General features: G+C 34.4%; 2 protein-coding genes across 6 annotated transcripts in view; one reads left to right on the top strand and one right to left on the bottom strand.

Annotated features, from left to right (window-relative positions):
* Window positions 1–21,866, top strand: part of LOC148950255 (uncharacterized) — a 57,796-nt gene that overhangs the window by 15,222 nt on the left and 20,708 nt on the right. The window lies entirely within an intron of this gene.
* Snap25 (Synaptosomal-associated protein 25kDa) overlaps window positions 1,459–21,866 on the bottom strand; it is a 145,318-nt gene continuing 124,910 nt past the window's right edge. For 4 of the 5 annotated variants that reach the window (XM_089092265.1, XM_089092264.1, XM_089092262.1 and 1 more), the window contains 2 exons: window positions 18,858–19,002; window positions 1,459–4,412 (listed from right to left, as the gene is read on the bottom strand). In XM_089092265.1, coding sequence (XP_088948391.1) covers window positions 4,347–4,412; window positions 18,858–19,002 — 211 coding nt within the window. In that variant the 3' untranslated portion in view covers window positions 1,459–4,346. Of the gene's footprint in view, window positions 4,413–15,493; window positions 15,561–18,857; window positions 19,003–21,866 lie in introns of all 5 variants that reach the window. The other variant, XM_089092263.1, reaches the window with a different exon arrangement.

The following is a 21,866-nucleotide window of genomic DNA, read 5'->3' as shown; positions in this document are numbered from 1 at the left end:
CATATAAATATGTCTTTGGGATGGACACAACCCCTCAGAGCCCTGGGACAAGGGTTGTACCCTTGGGCATATCAGGTTTTTATAGAACCAGTGGTCTTAAAAACTTCGGATCGGATGAGACTCGGAAGGATAAGGTTGAACTGGCTAAAAAGGCAATGTATATTTCTTTTAAATCCTTTTGTATATCATAACCATTTTCGGCGACGAAGGTTTGATACAAAATGATAACTTCACCTGATTGAAAAGTCACCATACTACTTTCAAAATTCTTTCCTAGGATTCCTTTGTGATTTTTACCGAAAGCAGGCGATAGCGAGGAAGGAAAACCAAAGCAACGGGTTAGATGCTTGTTCCAATTTCTTTAGTTTTGTTTGTTTCCAATACATTTAAGGGCACATTACATAAATACATTTAATGCTCAAGTGGCTGCATAGTCAATATTTTGTTCCGATTTGCTTGAAGGTACACTTACTGGTGAATCCAAAGGGCCCCCGCCCCCCCCATTATTTTTCTGGCGCCCTCTTTCCCTGTGTTTTTTTTTCACTCTTTTTTTTAGAATAAATTTGTCAATTCAATCAATTATTCACACCTTTGTAACCCCCCCCCCAAATATTTTGCTCATTGCGCTCTTGTCACATTGCCCCCTCCCAAGATTTTGCAGTAGATCCACCCCTGCGTACAATACACACATACACTCAAGGGCAAACTGGCTTTAAAATCAATATAATAATTTTTAATCCCTTCTTTGGAATCCTGACCAAAGTGTTGCTTCCGCAACACCTTCATTGGCAAAGTCGACAAAGGGCTGCTGGGACACTTCACGCTGCCTAGGCAACATAAATCTAGTTTCTTTTCGAATTGTATCAATTTTGGTATATTTACTCTCTACCATATTAAGCTTAAGCGTCTAATAGTATGCCCCTAGTAGGGTTTGTCTTAAAGTAGCCAACCAACGACAGAAAAATAACTTTTGTGAATAATAGCGTTTCATCAAAATGATGTGATCCAGATGGTATACACAAAAAAGCAGAACAAAAGAGGAGCCGGCTGTTAACATCAGAAATCTTTAAAAGGATGCATACCCCGGTGTAACTCAAATATTTTCAGTTCGCATGATTAGATTATGAAAATCCTGGCCTCGAGGCCTCTACAACAAATGTGGTAAAATGTAGCGTGAAATCCTTCATCGTTAGAACGTTGAAACAGTTTTTGATATAGAATATCCATATCGTATTTATAAATTCTTAAATAAAAGAAAATTTGATATCCATCAATTTTCTCTTTCAGAATCGGTTCCTTTCTTGTTTTTGGTTTTCGGCTTTGCGCACTGCTCTGCTGTGTAGATTTTAACAGGCATCCTTCAAATTATTTTTAGTTCCAGTAAATACGACAGTAATCTAAGGGACTTAAATTTGTAGCGAACAGCACAGTATAATATATGACAACTTCAACATAAAGTAGATTTTATAACGTTTATTAAAGGTTTAAACAACTAAGACATCAATAAAACAGGTACAAGCAAATACAACATTGAAAATATGTTAGAGTTTAAATGGTAGGTTATGCTAGAAGAAAAAGTACCTGCAAATTAATTTGCATAAAAGACAGCAATCAAAACACTCACACAAAACGTTTGCTTTTTTTTTTATCAACTCTTCTTTTTATAAGCATTGAACTGAAGCGCTCAAGTTAAATTGGTTTATTTCAGTTGTGTAGCGTTACTGAGGTGTTCCTCTTTTAAACTGAAAAGCATTATTCCAACCTTGCAAAGCATTATTCAAACAGCATGAATACCACCCCCTCCTTCCCCTTATACTTAACTTTCTATGATTTGTTTATAAATTTATTATAGTTAAAGTTAAAACCATTAAAGAGTATTATAAAACCTGATAGAGGCCAGAATATATCAGTTTGAAAGTCAAGACGTATTATCAAAACTTTCTATTTCGCACTTTTTTCAAATTGGTTAATTTAATCTCTCTACTTTATAAATATAGAATAAAACAAGCTTTTGGTAGACTGAACATAAAGAGTCGAAAATAAATATGGCAGCAAAAATATTGACATTAAAACAATCTTTGAAACCAATTCAATTAAAGCGCAAGAGAAAACAAAGCTGGTGGAAAAAATAAATATATAAAGAAACGGAAAAAGACATGAAACAATCGAAAATCCTAGTAAATTCGGATTATGATTCAATACAATAGTAACGAGAGGACATACAGCGGAACAACGACAAAATACAAGTCCTAATAAAAGAGCATAAAATAAAAAAAAGATTAATTAAAAAAAGCTAGACTATTTAATTTTTACCAAACAGAGATTTATACCCAACCCACCAAGACAATTCAAGATCAATCGACTTTACATCATGGTTCCTGCTTTTTTTTTTCTTTTACTTAAAAGTATCGTCATAACTTTCCAATGCCAATTTTCAAACAAATTATAAACCCTATCTAATGCTGACAGAAAAATATTCCTTTTTATTAATATTCTTAAAAAACTGTCAGTTTTATTTTTAAAAAGAATATTAATGCTATGCACATACCTTTTATTTACTTTTTATTTATGTAAAGTAAACTTATTCCTCTTTTACCAATCAAAGTTCGTGTAAATGTTCTCTTTGGCAGATAGTTTTTCAATTTTATATCTAAAGATACGTAGTGACATTCCAATCCCCAAACCTTTCAAGAAGATGTCCCCAAGAATCCACTCTAGCTCTAGTTCAAAAATGTTATACTTTGCAATAGGGTTGACTCACTGGTTAAAACTTTGCAAATTTTAGGTAAAGCTACCAGCTTTCCAATACAAAAAACTTTAGGGGATTTGTATTTACAGCTAAGACACCATAGGAAGTTAGGAAGACAGAGAAGTAACGACCCATCAAGGGAGCAAAGTAAGGATTGTGACTTTACAAGTTAGAGGATGGCATAATCCCTAAGAAAGTGACAAAACAAAATTCTTGTTTTTTAGCTAAACTGAACGTTTTTATACAGAAAAGAGGGATAGAAAACAATCAACTGGCTAATAACATCTAATTTGTCAACACATACTTGAGTATATTTCTCTAAAGTATTAAAGACTATCCTTAATGGTACTTTAGTTACCAAAGTAACAACCAATATATTACAATTCTTAAATATTCCACATATGCTATTACCTTCTTTGATATATTCCATAACAAAATCAATTAGAAACACCCTTTCAAAGCACAACATTAACAATTGTAGCATGTTTCTTCTTGTATAGATAACGTATATTGAGATAGAAAATTACAGCTATTATTTTAATTAAAGTAAATTATAGTAAATTGGGAAAACGCCTTTAAACCACAAAGTTATGACATCTCTTACTGCCATAATTACATCGAAATAATTAAAACGAAATTTTACAACAGCCGTTATAACTGTAACAGAATTGTACATCTCAAGCATCCACTAAGCAAAAACAGTATTTTAAGTAGTTCACCTACAACGATGCTTAAAACAAATTACATTTATATCAATCAAATAAAATTCACAGTAACAACAACCATACCGGCAGTAAGCATACTAATAAAACCTTCAGCTCTCCTATATGATTTTAATTCTAGCAAGAAAATGACAATTAATCCAAAATGGCCCTAAATGAGTTCAGTGCCACCGATGGATTATTGGACAGGTCTCATCCATTTCTTCCCCAACTGTAATAATTACCGAACTTTTCAATAAGATTTGAAACTTTACGCCAAATAAGAACAAGAACCTTCATTTTTAATTAAAAAAGGCCCCCTTTTCAATCTTTAAACATTATATTTTATCTGACTTTTCCCCAATGCTGAGGAAATTACTAAAAGTTATTTTCTAAGCTGTTCTCAAAGGGAGGATCAGCAACATATGCAGATTAGAAAAATCGAATTTTCATCGATCAAAAACATTTTTTGCAACTATTGCAAAAGTGTGAAACTGTAAGTTACGATTTTTTGACAAGACAGCGTTGAATTATGTCTGGTAATATGAATTAACAATGAAATTTATTTATCCACTGATGAAAGTGATGAAAACTGGGGGGGGGGCTACTAGAAATTCAAAGCGTGGTGATGCTAAAATAAAATTGTCAATAAGCAGGAATCCTAGAAAAGTTAGTCAAATACTTAGCTACTACACTCACAACAAATCAGTAAAAAGCAGCGCAAACAAAACCCTAAAGAAGCTTTACAATTCACATTATATATATTCACAGTAACTATTTTTATCATATTTATTAATACAGAAAGACTTCTTATAATGTGCAAATAGGGCTTGCTCTGAAATAAGCACACGGGAATGCATTAGATGAAGATAAAATGCCTTTGGTTTGGCCATACTTTAGGATTTGAGAAGTTTTCCTGCTCGCTGATTTGCCATGGATATTCTTGTCTCGTTTGATGTGCCCTAAAAAATGGAAAAGCTTTAAGGAAACGAAGAAACTTGTCTCTTCGTTATTTTTTTCTCAACTAAGCAGTTAAGCCAAGACACGATGCATTTTCGAACTCCTATTTAGTAGCCGGGACCATACAGAGTACAACTTGTGTTAATTGAACCGCTTATTAAGTAGGATTTTTTCAGAAGAAAAAAAAAAAACGACCAAGGCAAGCGATTCTAAATAAAAAAAAATTTATATACCAAATAACGAAAACTAAGAGGCAACCTTCCTTAGAATTTTGTTTTGTTCAATTTGGTTGTGACCCATGTACAGAGATGATGCCTTAAAAAAACGAAAAAGAAACGAGGGGAATATAAAACACAAATGAGCACACGGACGAGGGAATAAGAAGAGCAAACTTCTATCCAAGGATTGGAAAATTGTGACCTCCAAAGGCTTTTTCTGTGCCCCCTTCCCTCCCCCGAAGATTCCAAGGATAAAGTTTCTGTATTTTCCAATTTCACATACAAGGGTATTAGCATGGGATAGAAGCTAATGTGAAGGCATTTCCTATATTCAAAGCTGAAGCTCTAGGAAAATCTCGGAGCCAGGTACAAACATGTCAGAGGCCGAAAAGGCGAACGTTAGAAAAAGATGGTCCATGAATGGTGTTGCGTCTCTCCCAAATTCAGGAGTGGTTGAAGATTAAGCAAGCAGAAACTGAGCCAGGAGTAGCTGAGCATGCATGGATTCAGCTATGTGCAGATGTTTAATGACTGACGACCCTTATGAAGCTACGCCTATCCTTACGGGACGTTGAATTAGAACCCACTGCTGAAAAATAAAGCACCTCCTCCCAATGATAGGTCCAAAAAAGTAGTTATTTCCATTCAATGACTAAACAGGCCTCTGGTGGCTTAGTGCTGCGGTGAGTTGTCAGTAGTAGTAGTAGTAGCGACTAAACAAAACAACCGTATCTCTAAGCAGTAATTAAGCTGGAATTAGGCACCATTGCTTAACAAATATCCTTTACCTATCTATCCTTTTGATATGGAGTTGTTTCCAAAACACTTCATTATTACTTCGTTCCTTAGTGCCATTTTTATGTGCCAAAGACCATAAGACAGACTGTTCAATCATTACGTTAGGCATATCTGGGCTATTGCGAAACCCTGTAGGCATCCAGGGTCTAGATTGTGATATATCGTCGAGGGGCAAAAAGCTGTACAAAGGAGACTAGGCGTTGTTTGAACATTTCACGTATTACCTGCACGCTCCAACGTAAAATAATGCATATGTATCATCATCACCATCATCATTTTATTTATAACCCATCACAAAAAAAACTGGGCAGAGCCCCGAAAAAGACAGAGTAAAAATCATCAAAAATAACAAAGAAACAACAGAAATAAAAATATACTTTGAAAACTACGGACAAGGTATAAACAGAAACGACCAAAGATGGGAAGACTTCTGGCATTAGTAGAGAAATCACGAACACGTTTCTCAATAACCCCTGGGTTTACCAATTGATACTTTCTTTGCAGAAAAGAGTTGCTTGTCCATGTTGGCAGTTCTATCAAATACTTTGCAAATTTAAAATAAAGGTGATGAGCTTGCTTTCTCTTATCAAAATTAAAAAAAGACCAAACAGTAGCAAGGGCAAGTGAGTGAGGAAATGTTAGGCTGTAATATAACTGAGAACAGTGAACTCTACTCATATACGACACGTTTGAAAAGCCGGGAGGCATACGCAGCCTGGATCTTTCTAGCATAATTTTTCATTGCCAGGTTTACAGTTTCTTTCAGATTTGCTCCAACAGGCATGCCCAGGTATATATATATATATATATACATATATATATATATATATATATATATATATATATATATATATATATATATATATATATATATATATATATATATATATATATATATATATATATATATATACATACATATATATATATATATATATATATATATATATATATATATATATATATATATATATATATATATATATATATATATATATATATATATATATATATATATATATATATTAGATATTCGTAGCCATGAAGTATATCCTCCTTCAGTTATTTTAATTATATCGAAAATCTGTGTAGATAGAGCTTCCTGTAAATAAAGGCTTGTAGATAATTAAAGCAGACATAATGGAGAAAGCTTTCACAATCCATATACTTCTTATCCTCAACAAATGGGCTTTCTAATAAACATGATACGAAAGCAGTACTCAGCAGAACTTTAATTAGACGTTTACTTGTATCGAAGTATAGTGAGAAAAATACACAAGATATTAGCTTCTTCTCAAATAAATACAGTAAGACACAGGGAGGGAACAGGGTGGATTGGAGCCTCTTCTCATGTGGCCCTCCTGTTTTCACAAACTAAATAGTATGATGAATAGAAAAATGTAACTATGGTATCACTGCTATACCTCTCACTCTATTATTTGAATTTCATCGACGAACCTGGGCTGTCACGGCTACCAGCAAAGGTTGCAATTAATTAAGATATACTTTGAATACTTTTCTATCTTTAACAAATTAGCTCTCCAACAATCACACAATAAAAGCTGTATTCAAAAGGCCTTTTTTACTTTACCCTTTTTTTATCAGTAGGTTTGGAAAAAAGATATGTATCAAGATGTATGTTGAGATAACTAACACTTAATTGTGTCATGTTAAATATATTTTATAATATTCAAGCTAATGCAATTTGATATTTACTTAGTGTAGTTTATCTAAGTCTGAATTATAATTTGAAGCATGTTATGACGCTCTGATATCCGTAAAGATAGAAATATGAGTAGTTGTAAACTCATTTCACGGAATCCAGTTAACATGGCGAAATTTACCGCGTGTATGCCTACGAGATGTACAGCCGAAGACGGTTCCGATTTCGCTGGAGAAAACGGCATTACAGGAAAAAAAAAAAATATCCCAAGAGATAACATTCGGCATCACGTAGCTTCCATTCAAGTTGGTTTTCCGTAATCTAAAGCGAAATATTTAGTTCCTTAAAATCGTTTTTTTTTCCTAAGGGATCTAGCTATATTCTTAAAGAAATAAATAAGAATATAGCCGGGCAACTAATTGATTAACCATGTTAATTGGGAATTACTGGTTTAATAAGCATACTAATTTCTTAATAGACTATTGTAAAAAGAAAATAAACAAAGCAGCTGCAGCTTAAATGCTTTTTGTCTTTCAAAATGCCAAGAGGAAACTTGAACATTGAAATGTTTGAAAGTGTTACAGCAATATGTAACTACATATAACCAAAGGCTATAGGAGCATCAAACTTAGCTGAGCCGCGTTTTCAGGCTCAGCGGGTTCGAACAGGGGTTGTTCTCGTCTAGTTTCAAGTTTCTAGTTTTTCGTCTAGTTTTGTCTAGTTTCTGCAGGTTTGAAGCTTCAACCCTGTGTTGGATACGCTAGATGCACTGCTGCACAACACTTCATGCACTACACGCAACCAACCCATGTTCAAAAACGGTTTGTCCGCAGATCAGCGGGTTCAAACATGGGTTGTTCTTGTCTAGTGCATTAAGCATTGTGCATCAGTGCATCTAGTGTATCAAACACGGGGTTGAAGCTTCAAACCCACTAAAACTAGACAAAACTAGACTAGAAACTTGAAACTAGACGAGAAAAACCCGTGTGCGAACCCGCTGAGCCTGAAAACGCGGCTCTAATTGGGTCATATGCTTTGTAAGACATTGTAAAATTTATAGGTGAAGAGTTGTTTCTTTCCTTCTGTTTTACATGAATCCGGTAGCTGAAATTACAGAAGTCATCTAAGCTCTTTTCATTCTGGGGGGGGGGGGAAGGGGTTAGCTTGGAGTTTTCTTAAAGGAGAAGCAGGTTCACGGCATACAAAATATGAAAAAGGAATAGCTTCCACGCATAATTTATGTAGTCAACAACCACAATTTTTACTAGATATTAAATAGAAGAAAACAAGTTTTTTTTTCAAATGAAAGTAAGGAGCAACATTAAAACTTAAAACAAACAGAAATTGCTTCATATATGAAGGATGCCTCCTCCTCGACCCTTTGTTCTTTACTCTGAAGTCTTAAAGGTATTTAAAAATAATTCTCATTCAAATTCAATTTCAAATTCATGTTTTTGAACAGTCGTTCTTTAAGATTTGGGACAAAAATTCGAACTTTAGCGTAAAGAGCGAGGAGTTGAGGAGGGGATTGTCCCTTTCATATACGAAATAATTTCTGTTTGTTTAAAGTTTTAATACTGCCCCTTACTTTCATCCGAAAATTTTTATTTTATTTCTTTATTTAATTTTTCGTCTTCTTTCAAATCATGCCCAGGTCTAACCAAGATGGATGGAGATGAAAAATTTTAATTCCCCCGCCCTCACGCACAAAGACGCATCCCTTTCTGTGTTTATTTGAGGGTTTATGGAGAGTTATACAATTTGGATATTGAAATGTTGTATTTTAGGCATTTGGCACCCCCCACAACATAATAACCCACCACCACTCTTTTATAATACCAGATTATATATTACTGAACAAAATTCCATGAAAAACAAGTGAATTAACTTAACTAAATCAACCAATGAATTAACTTAACAATACTTATCTAAATCATTAAGATAAATATCTATATTCAACATTTATCTTGTATAGGCTATGTGATTTTCAGGAAGGAATGCGCCACCGTGTGGCAAAACTTCCTCTGCAACTGGGAAGCTCAATATATTTTTGTATACTATTAAATCGATTACTTATCTCAGAGTAGTCAATGGCACAATCTTTTGATCACGAAAAAAGGATACTATAACTTTTATTTCAGCCCAAACGACCCCTCTCCTAATCTTCTAGAACCGTTGGTTCAATAAGATCACCCCTGATAAAAAAAAAAAAAAAAAAAAAAATCAACATGCATCCATGATTTTTCTGCTTGAAAAAAAAAATCCACATTTTTGTAGATTTAACCCTCCACAGTAGGGTTAAAATAGTTCGACTTTTCCAAGTTTGAAATTTTGCTTGAGAGTAGGAAAAGAGAGGTTATAAATAATACATATAATTTCCAAGAGAATAAAAACACATTGTTTAATAGTCTTTTCCTTTATCACTTAGTCATCTAAAAATGTTGATAGGTAATAAAAACAAAATATTTCTGTTACATTGTATCCTGAACCATTGAAGACATCCTTGAAATCAAGCAGCAAGATTTATTCCTTAGCAGTCTTTTAATAATTTTTGTTTTTTGAGAAGAATTGAAATTTTTTTAACTTTGACTGGAAACAGGAGTGAAGGGATGTTTGAGGACATGAAGTGCTTTTTTCACGAAATGACTAGCTATATGACTTGATGCGGAGGAGAATTCAGTTCCTGTTGGAACTTACCACAACAGTTGGCAATTTTCCTTTGTTTACCGCGGCATTGAGACTAAAACATTCTAATTCATTGCTGTAGCTAAGCTTAGGATAAGACAAATCATTCTTTTTCACAAATGCATTTTCACGTGGTAGGTTTGTTTGATACGATTTTTTTGTGAATATTGGTCTTTAATAAAAATGAATTTTCTCAAAAAAAAAATTAAAATTTAATTTAAAAGCTGTATATCCAATATGGAATTTTCCAGCTAAAGAATTCTACAGAAGGAGGAATTCAATTTAGCAAATTAGTAGATGGAAAACCATTCCTTCCTATTTTACACTCGAATAATGAGCCCCACGGTACTCAATTGCAATCATTTTCTTCTTAGACTTCCTCTGTTCTTGAAAGGACCAAAGTCTAAAAAGAGTTATATGACGAAAGCTAGGAGACTCCCTCTTCCAATATTTAAGTAGGATATTTATTATAACATTAAAGCTGCTTTATTTTTTACAGAATTTCACTAATGGGTTCTTCTCGTATATTCACTGGATAATCACAATAAATTTATCCCAATTAGATTAAGATCTTTATTCATGCTCTTACACTAAAAACTGAACACTTAAATTAAATCTAAAGATACATTTTGGCTCTACAAAACCAACAGAAAACAAATAAATTCATTCCAAAGACAACTTCCTTTATAATGGCCGTAAAAGTCTTTTTTTAATGAGAGCTTTAGCTATAGCAATATTAAAACAGAAGTCGATTTTTGTTTCCGAGGAAAAAAAATTGCGACAGAGACGAAAATTTATAGCAATTTTGTCAAGAGTATAATCGCTGCTTCCAGGTGTCTTTAAGAAATAAGAGAAAGACCCAAGTGCAACTGCGATTTTTTCACCTTTGTCTTGTCTTCAGAAACAATACAGAATTAAAAGCAACGAATGTCAGTTATTATCACTGAAAAAGATAAAAGGAGGACTAAAACACGTATTTCAGCACACGGTTAACATAAAATAACGATCAAACGATGATCATAACATATGGTTAACATACAAATTCAAATGGAAAATTAAATGTAACATTTTGTAAGAATTAGATTTTTCAATCTAAGTGAGAGCGAATTAACAGCTTGAACGATCGAAAAATTATTCTTGTATTAAATTTTTCTGAATACGGTTAACCAGCATGTTTAGTGAATACACTTTTGTGCAATTATTCTCAAATTGGGAAAAATGGAGATAAACGACAAATCAAATGATCATGAGAAATATGAGCCCTTGTGTATAGAAAACGGTGGAAGTTGTGTAGGGAAAATGAGAAAAGTGTGAGGAAGAGAGGAATTAGTTAACAAACCGTTCTATGTTTGAAGCTAATTCGTATTGAATTTGGAGTAAACCCAAATTAAATTGCAACTCCACCGGGAACACACTCTTTATGAAGCGATATATACACACTCAGCATTTTTGAGGAAAACCTTCCATACGAAATTATTTAAATTGATATTATTTATGACCCATTATATCAATTGTTTGGTTGTCAACTCACCACCCCTAAAAACTGAAAGAATGAAATTCTATCAATTAGTATGCTCTATTCTTTGTACAAAGCGTTTGGTAAAAGTAGCAAATGACGATCGAGGCAAATCTTGACTTAACTCTCCTGCCGACTTGGCACCAGCGTCAAGACAGCAGCCACCATCCTTCCCCAGTAAATCTGTAAACACAGTCTTGAGCTACCGTGGGTGCATCTTCAGGTCTTATTTTTGCCTTGCATAGAAAATGATGTAGACTATCCGACCATCTTGTTCTTGGACGGCCCCGTGGTCGTTTCCACGCCGCGCTGACGGGGTTGAAATCATAGACCATGCGATAGGGGGTTTCTTCTGACATTCGGAGGTGACCGTATCATTTCAGTGTATATTGCATAATTTGCAGGTAGAATGGAATCAGCATCGTACGGGACAGGAGGTTAGCGTTGCTGATAAAAATCGTGCCAGCAAAGTTCCCCCATCTTTCGGAGTCCTTTGCTTTGAATTGCAATAAGCTTTTATTCAAAGTCATTGTGGTTGTTGGCAAAATCTCTGTGCCATGTAGCAGGGCTGAGCCTACAGATGCATTAAATTTCCACATCTTTGTAAGACGGCTGACAAGAGGGTTGCGCCAAATGCTGTTGAGCCTCCCTAGGATGGAAGTTGCCATTCGCGTGTTGATTCTCGACGGATCCCTCACTTAACAGAATGGAGCCGATGTACGTGAAATCTTTCACGATTGCTTCTTGATTTTGGCACACTTAGACTATAGGATGGCGCTGTTGAGATAATTGTGGATCAATGAACATGATTTTCATTTTGTTCCAGCTGATATTGAGCCTAACTTCAATAGAGTGCCAAGTAGTCGGCAAAGTCAGCATGACCCAAAAATCTATCTCCGAACTTCCGGCTGAAGCTCAGTTGGGTAATGGTTCATTATCACATAGTTAATGACGCAATTAAATAGTTCAGGAGCCGCGATACATCCCTGTCAAACTTCTGTACAAGTACAGAATTGCTGGCTACGTTTCCCGTTGACTTGTAAACAGCTTGACGTTAGTTCATAGTTTCTTAAAGAGAGAGCAGTATTTCTGGGGCAGACCGGTTATTCTTTGTATGAGCCACTGCGACTCCATATCTCCAGAGTCAAAAGCAGCTATGAAGTCGACGAAGCCTATATACGCCTTCTTCCGAAAGTCCCGTGCCTTTTCTATCTCTTGCTGCAGAGTGAACATTTGTTGGCTTGTGGAACGGCCGGGCATGAATCCTGCTTGTTCGATTCTTCGAAGCATACTGGAGCACCTGTATTGTTTTTAAAGAACTAAAATAGGTACTGAAGAATATATTATGTAAGGAACTGAGATTAGTCCATAAATTCTACTAAATCTCATTAGTCAGTATTTTACATTATTTTTTCTTTTTCTTTGAAAGAAAAAAACCTTGCCGCCTATAATAAAATAACTGCATTATAGCAAAAGTAGTAAATACGAAATTATAATATTGTATGTTATATCGGCCCCCTTTTTGTTTCGCTTTAAACAAAGCCGGTTATATGGCAACCATTTAGTTTTTATATGGAATACTCCAAATGTGCTCAATAGAATAACACACTCGGCTACCTAGGTAGGTAGAAAATCCAAATTTCAGTTTCAGGTTCGCTGTTTCGTGCTCAGCATTGGTCTTTTCAAGCGTTGATAAAATGTAGAAAGTATTGAGCGCGTATTCTGCTTGAGTAAAATTTGGAGCCGTAGAGCAAAAAAATCGGCATTAGATTCTTTTACGCATGCAAACAGATAAGAAATTTGATTAAAAAGAAAAAGGGCGAGGGGGGATATCTTTCTCGTGGTAATACAGTATTTTCAAAGTTATAGTTTTGGTAATTCTACCTTAGTTTATCTCACGACTAGAGGATCGATTGGAACTTGAAGGAGAGCTTTGTTGGGGGGGGGGGCAAGCAGACTTCAAATTGCGTATGTGGAGGGGGGAGGGAGCAAAAACAATTTTCTCGATAAATATAAAAGAGTATAAGTTACTGGTTTTTTTCTTTAGGCCTTTCCCTGATAGGGGTCACTACTAGTCAACGATAAATGAATATATAATGAGAGAATCAAAATTCGATTAACCTCTGTAAACGACATAAATTATTTAAGCTGTTTCATAAGTTGGAATAGGTACAAAGTGTCCTATCTGCTGTTAAATTATCTGTCCACTTAGAGCCTTATCAAAATCGACTGAAGAAAAACATACCCGAAACAAATTTTATCAAGGAAAATTAAAAAGTAATATTAAAACCTAAAACGAGCAGAAACAAAATTCACATAATAGATTAAACTAGAAATGAAACAAAAAAGAAAATAAATAACCATATTGCAACGAAAAATAAATCCAAATTTTCATCAATATTTTTTTCTTCGAAATCTTTTCCTTTCAAATTCATGGAATATCTAATTGACCAAGCACTTACTTAATCACAAAATCTAAATACTGCATTAGCAAACAAAACAGACAGCTTAAAATTTTCCAACATTCTTTCAAAAATGGTTACTTAGGCAATAGCAGAAAAAAGCGTCCTTTTAAAATAGTATGACTAAATTGAAAGTCACAAATGAAACGAATCTAATAATTTTTTCTTCTTCACAGTAAACGATCAGTATTTTTTTCTTTCGTTTTGATGCTATGAAAAGTGAAAACAGACTTTTCGAAACCTATATCGTTTTCAGTGAAGCAAATTACACTCCGGCCTTTAAGTGGTTTGAGAGAGCCCACTCTTATTCATCATAATTTCTGTTTGTGTTACGTTTGATATGATTATTCATTCAGAGTATTCGGTTTGAGCTTGACTGATTATAATTTCATGTGATTTCTTTTTAAATTGACCGAGTTTTTTCCTTTTTTCATCCTGGTGCAAAAGATTTAGACTCCTTTTTTATGAGAACTTGATCTTTGGAGACAACTTTTATTTATCTTTAGAAAGGAAATATATTACCAAAAGACACTAAAAAAATAAAAGCAGGAATCTATACAAGAAAAAATTAGTAAAAAAAAGCAAAGCAAAAGAATGATGACGAAAATCCAATATTGAGACATTCCCATTCTTATAATCAGACCTAGCAGGGATCCCTCAAGGATCAGAATGAAATAAGTCACGTTCTCAAATGAAAGCTCTCGACAAAACAAAATATAATCTCTTGAATGAAAATTGTTTGAAGATCTTTGAATAAAAACTGCCCAAACTATTCTGGATTGGTACATCCAGATATATTCTATTTTTAAGTCAGATTCACGGATTGGGAGGAGGGGGAATTTCACTCACTATATTATTTTTTGCTCCCCTGCCCACATTGCAAAAACAAAACAAAATTGTCTCCAAAATTTTGAAAAATAACTACCACCCCCACCCCCCACCCCCTACATTTTCGTGAATTAGAGCTCCAGTCTAGAAAAGAGAGAAGAAGAAAATTCTTGCAGATATGACAAACAAACATTCCCCTTGCGTCTAAGGAAATTAGCTCTGCCAGTGTCAATGGCAGCCAAAAAGCGACAAGTTACTATAAAAATAACCCTGGCATTCGGCACCTAGACTATGAAGTCATAGAAAGAAAAATAGACTTCAAATAGAAAACACAGAATATTCCCTAAATGAATGGCAGAATTGTTACCACTAATACTATCATATCTATTATATGGCAATCTAAAAGCAAATAAATTATAGAGATCCATCCAAAGAGAGAACCATTATTTGGAAATGGTTACTATATGGATTGATAGGCCAGCTGCGAAAAAAACAAGCATTTTAAAATGGTAAATTTGAACGAATACTTTTATTTTTATTTCTGTATATATCATATGAGTCTTTAAGACTTTTTCCCTTCAAAGAGGGTTTTTTTTAGTAACGGGACGGCGAATCAGAATGGAGAATTGGAATCATGAGAATCGCTGTTGACTAAATTTAAATCTTCTTTTTGAACAAAGCTAGTACTTGATTTCTCCATGACTCGGAAACCAAAATTGTGTGAAGCAATTTCCATGTATTTGACGTAATATTTTTCTAACTTCAGCTTAATAGCTAGTGTTTATACTATCAATGCGGGATCACACAAGAAATCTTCGAGACAATGGGGTTTCACATAAATCATAAATATTTCTATAACTGCCACCGCAGATTTAAAAAGCAACTGCACACCAAATCACACACATTTGCAAACCTTAGCTTTTTAATAGCTGATTAGCTTTATTGCTGGCATCAGTAACATGGTGGACGTTAGAAGTGGCCTAGAACAAAAGCGGACATACTGTATAATGGCAAAAATAGCTGATATAACGCAACATTAGAAGAATCTATTTGCTTAAATATGAGCTACAAATAATACCAAATATTTCATCGGCATATTTAATGCATTTAAGAAAATAAAAGCAGAAAAAAGCACAAAACAAGAAAAAAACACAACATGAGACATAAAAAAATTATGCTCACTCAAGGCCGTATCCAGGTTACCAGTTTCGAGCCCCCCCCCTCCCATTTTTTGTCCGACTCGTAAAAACGTGACAAAAATGCATACAAACAAACTTTAAATGAATTTTAAAGTTTTTTATGCAATATTTCCTCCCTCCCCGAACAAAAATCATTGATACGCCCTTGGATTAACTTGAAAGTAAAGAAAGAGAAAAAGTCAGGTGCTCCATGATAAGTACACGTTGTTGAGATTTCTCAGCCTTTCCTAATTGCCAATTTAGCAGCTAGTTGATATTACTTGATATTACTTATTAGTCCAAGAAGACGGGCAATTTTGATGAATCTTACACGTAAGAAGATCGATTCTTGCTTAAAAGGCAATAAATCTAATTCTCTAGGCTCGCAGCATACCAACTCGGTAATATTTTTAAATTAGCAAACAAAAATAGCAGAAAAACGCGAAATTGTGTTTTGCCACGTTCTTTTTTCCTTAGGTGTGATTACGATGAGTGTTCTTTGATAAAATGCTTCATTGGACCCATGATCTTTGTGACTAGTAGTTATACGGACCTGATGAAGCTAGCAATATGGACTGGACACATTTGAGATAAAAAAAAGGATAAGGAACCACCTATAAGCGATAAAAAAAATTCCAATTTCGTTATTTCACTCCTACAATGGGCTATCAGAAGTTTCCTTTCTGTTAAAATTCCTTAATTGACCGATAAATCGTTGACATTAACGTATTTATTATTCTTAGCCAGTTCATTCATTGTAGTTTAGAAAGAAGTTTTCCTGGACCTAGCCTATGTTTGCTTTTACTTTTTGGACTTTAAATTGGGGCGAGTTCAACCCAGGATCTTTTTCAAGGCTATTCAATGACGGGATAAACCATCGCTAATATTGACATTCAACTAATTTCTGCTGCATGTATGCTGCATACATATTTTTTTGTTCAGTACAAGTTTTAACTGCGCTTGTTATCTACTATAAACAGAAAACACATTTTTTCTTTATACGAGCCGCACAAATACGAATTTCATACGGTGTTTTTTTTTACAACACCAGATAGGGTGTGAGGATTGTGTTTTTTTTTTTAAATCAGATAAGGTATAAGATGAGGTCGTTATATATCAGATGAAGGTCGTTTTTTTTTCCAACACCAGATAGGGTATAAAAAAAAGACAAGTTCAAACAAAAAAAAATTATTACCAAAAGATTGGTACACTTTCATATAAATATTTTAAATGAACTTGTCTTATACTTATAGCCTATCGAAGGTTAAAAGAAAACGACCTTCTTAATTGATTCCTAATTTTTTTTTTATTTGTATGTTTCTTACTCAAAACAAAAATTTCTAATAAAGACAAGAGCAACCCAAAAAATTAAAAAATTCTACTCAAAAGCCACGTTTGAAGTAAATCTGAAGGCTGCAAAAACACAATTCAATTTAAAGGAAAAAAAGTGAAGAAAACATTGCCACCGAAAACTTTGCACAATATAATCAAAACAGGCAAGCTAAGTCTAGTTCTCTTCTTTGACCACTTTCATTTTATGGAGTTAATTTATTTTACAAATTAATGGCCCAAATAATACTTTCTCAGAAAAAGTTGTTAGCGTTGATCTTACAACACCTCTAACTATTATAATTTAAACTTGGCCAATTTATACTGTTCTAATTTACCCTAACTAAACTTTAATATTTTCATCCTTCTTTTAAAGTAGGGCGTCTGTATTATACAAAGTTACATCTCAAAGAGCTTTTGTCTTTTGCTTAATATACTATGAAAATAGTATCCTTCCCGTTACCTAGGCCTTTAGAAATTCCGTTCCATGGAATTAATTTTGCTCTTAAACCCACTTTTCTGAAAACTACAAGAGAAGAAAACGATAAGAAGAGACAAAGACAAGATAACTGAAACAACCTCTCTCTATCAATCTCTCTGAAATAATCCCTGTTTAAGTATCTTAAGGGTACAGTATTGACTTAATAAAAGCTAAATATAGACATTCTAAGATTACATAAAAGGTCGGTAAGCAGTTGCTGCGAACACAATTACCTTCTATATTTTTTATTTTATTTTAAAATTATGAAAAAAAATATTTCCATTTCCCAAATTTGCTTAAGATATGGATGAGTTATAATCTAACTTATAGTTCGAAGTTTATTTTTTTCATAGCTTTCCTCATTGGTAGCGTGCCTCTCAAAGCCATTGCTGACACTCTTCTAAACTGTTTTGTTTATGAGAGATAAAATGTGGATATGGATACCCAGGAAGAAAGTAAGAGCACCTCTGCACCCTTTGGCAGAAAATCCTGGATATAATTCTAAAACAGAATCAATTCGTCTTAGTGGTTGTGTAGCCTTGCCGGTAATGAGGGAGAGGCAAATATTTGCCTTTCCATTATTAATAAACTAAACAAACTTCCTTCCTCGAAAAACCTTATTTTCCTCTTTTATTTATTTTTTCGCATATATTATTTCTGTTACTCATATGATAGCCGCGTCTTAGGGCATATATTTTCTTTTTTGTTTTAATTTACCAAGGACATGTCTTCAGACCAAGGCAGTATCCAGAGGCGGGGGTTGTCGGGCTTGAATCCGGTATAAAAAATCGAACCCCCCCTACCGAACAAAAACCTAAGACACGATTAATTCTCTAATGAATTTCTAACTTTCTATAAATGGTTCCTTGAGTAAAATACATATTAAAACAAAAAAAATAAAGAAAAAAATATTATGGGTTCTTACTTTTCAAAGGATCGAAGACAGAAGCATAATTAAGAAGCATATTTAATCTTAACTTTATAATACAATAATATGTTATATAATATTACTATGGGTACCAAGTTAATATAAAACTGGATATGGTTTCAATAGAATTTCAAAACAAAGATAAAAGCTGATAGCAGAATTTGACGGGCAGGGGGGATGAGCTTCCCACCCCTTTCATCTCTTTGCCAAACTAAACATTACCTTGAAATTAACATACTTGTTTTTGTTTATAATTTCACCATTCATAGTCACCTTTAATCATTCACAACCAGGACTCAATGATACTGCTGTAAAAAGCTTTAAAAAGCAACTTTGAATAGATAGGCAAAAAAAAACCTACTTTAGCATTAATTCTATCTATCTGTTGATTTTGGTTTCCAATTTCTGAGCCCATATCAATCGCCATATTTCTTAGGTTTCCGATCATTGTGTTGACTTGGCCCATATTTTCTTCCATTTCATCTTCTCGGGCATCTTTCGTAATCCTATTAATATAAAAGAAAAAAACATCTTATAAACCATCACTTTCAGGCTTTCAACAGATTGGATGCTCTAAATACATAGAAAAAAAAACTATCTCCACAAAGTGAATTTTATGTGGCCAAAGTAAGTAAGACTTACTCTTTCAACTAGTGCTGTAGAAACCCCATCGACTTCGCTTTCATAATTCAAAAGGCGTTATATTACAAGATATGAAAATTTACAGGAGATAGAAACAACTGAAAATGAGTTTCAGGTGTTATGTCTGTTATAAACGAGGCTTATTTTACAGATCTTCCAGATACACCAGAGCTATTGGTATCAGCATCTATTACTTTTATTTCAACATGCGAGAAAAGGAGACAAAACTCATTACAAGAGAATGAAAGACATCAGAGCATATAAAACTCAGAAGGCGAAGGAACCTATGGAGGGGGAAGCTTAGCTCCGAAATCCTAAATTTTCCTGAACTTCTGGGTACAACCACCATTTAACTCCACCTTCCTTTAATGCAAATCCCCTCCAACTCAACCCCCACTTAACTTAACCCCGTGCAATTCAACATTATATTCAACTCAAACCCCATACAATTCCACCCTCATTTAACCCAACCCCCCCCCCCCCTTCCAACTCAACCTTCGTTTAACTGAATCCTGTTTGATTCAACTTCTATTTAACTCAATACCCTGCCACATTCGTCTCAATCCCATTCAACTCAATCGCAGAGCAATTCAACTATCATTTAACTAAATCCTCGTGCAACTCACCTCCCGTTTAACCATCCCAATTTGAATCTATCCCCATTCAACCTCATTTGTACAACCATGTGTGTTCGAGCCCTGGGCATGACAAATTTTGCTAACTTCAAATATATAAGACAGAATGATAAACTGTTCGCATTTTAGAGGGAGGACGAGGAACAGTTATACATTAAAGCAGCAAAAAGCAAAACAAAACAAACAAAAACACTTAAGTAAGAATTAACCAATGAATAAAGGCCAATTCGTTCGAGTTAATTTTTATCACTTTCTGACAAAACGGGCTGAATAACATTTTCTAGTTAAATTGTTGATATAAGGAGATTTGAACTGAATGGGGTTGATTCGAATAAGGGTTAAGTCAAATAGGGTTGGGTTAAACAGAGGTTGAGTTGCAGAGGGGTTGAGTTAATTGAGAGTTGAATCAAACGGGGGTTGACTAGCACGAGGGTTCAATTCCATGGAGGCTGAGTCAAATGGGGGTTGAGTTGCACAAGGGTTTACTTTGACAGGGTTGAGCTGCACGAGGGTTGATTTGGATAATGGGTGAGTTGAATGAGGGTTGAGTTACATAGGGGTTGAGTTAAACGGAGTTGAGTTAAAGCGTGATTGTGTCAAAGGGGGGTTGTTTTGCACGAGGGATCAGTTAAATGGGTTAAGTTTCACGGGGTACAGTCAAACCAGGACTCAGTTGCCTGGGAATCAATAAATCTGAATCCCACTGTGCAACATATCAGTTTTGGAAATATCGCAGTCGATTTGTAGGGTATTTCAAGTACCATAGACAGTGAAAATGAAATCTCATGAAACATATAGATTAAGTTGAAACTTGGACAACCATATATATCTTACAAAATTAGGAAAAACCGGGAGTCCTATTTTCAAGGAAAATACCTCCCGATACATTTTTGCAGTTTTTGGTAGTAGATGGCGCTAAATAAAATATGAAACATGGGCAGAAATTCAGCGAAATACGCTAAAAACATAGCAAGGAACAACTTAAGGATGTGCAGATTTCTCTTGAAAGAGTATATTGTCTTTAGGAATAAGCATACTCTTAATGCTTGAATTTTACAGACGAAAGGCATTGTTAAATTTAGCTAACATATTCTTGCTTATTGATTTTCACGGTTCAACGTAGCAACACTGACGAAAATGTGGTTACTATCCTTAAAACCTCATGATTTTGAACCAACCGAGAGTTAAATCTTACAAAATAGCGGTTTTCGGGTGCGAATGGACCTAAGATGTGTCCAAAGGGATAAATATTCTTATTTTGGTGTCCTTAGTACCTTAAGGATAGCAAGCCTTGATATATCTAATGGACACGTTGCGATTTTAGAGAAACTAATTTCAATGTTACCTCAGATTGGTGCTTACAAAGATCACAAATCCTTATAAATCAAATTAATGGAAATCAAGTACTAGTCTTTTTATGAAGTTGCAGCACAGTCATACAGCGTCCTTAAAGATGATCAGGTATGGACATTTCCCTAGTAATATCTAGACTATCATGAGTCAAAAGGGGCCAAAGTTGTATTTGCACATATTCGAGGAGGAGAGGGAGGGATACTAGAGGAGGCATGGGTCTCCTGACATTCTTACTTGACAAGTTTCGGTTTTGGATATCTATATTTCAATATTAGCCTCAGATATGTAATCAGGAAGCTCAAATTTCTAAATAGCAAGGCAAGAGATATACAGCAGGTCAATATGTTTGAAATGGGAAGGGGGAGTGTTGAAGGGGGAAAAGTCGAAAAGCCCTAGTTAGAGTTCTCAAATAATGCAAATTGGCAATACTATTATAAACCTGATTTCAATGATGTGCGACATGTCAACCACTGTGAAACATGCTCTTAACGTGTTTTGATTTTGGATGTCTCTGTTGTACAATTAGCCTCAGATTTGTCGTAAGCTAGTTTGAAAAACATTTAATATCATTTTCAACGAAAAAAGAACTTAAAGAGAGGAGATAAAAGGGGACACGGTCCCAAGCGCCTCACTTTGAGCCCATCAGTCGTATATATTGCAAGTCTTGTGTGAATGATTTCCAACTTTCCAACGTCCAACTTTCCAACGTCTTGTTGCGACATTTCGAACTATCTGCTAAA

The sequence above is a fragment of the Artemia sp. Qi Xiang Cuo genome, chromosome 7, assembly GCF_049724085.1.
Source record: "Artemia sp. Qi Xiang Cuo chromosome 7, ASM4972408v1, whole genome shotgun sequence".
NCBI lineage: Eukaryota > Metazoa > Arthropoda > Branchiopoda > Anostraca > Artemiidae > Artemia > Artemia sp. Qi Xiang Cuo.
Note: the sequence above shows the minus strand (reverse complement) of the source record. Positions and strands in the feature narration are given on the sequence as shown.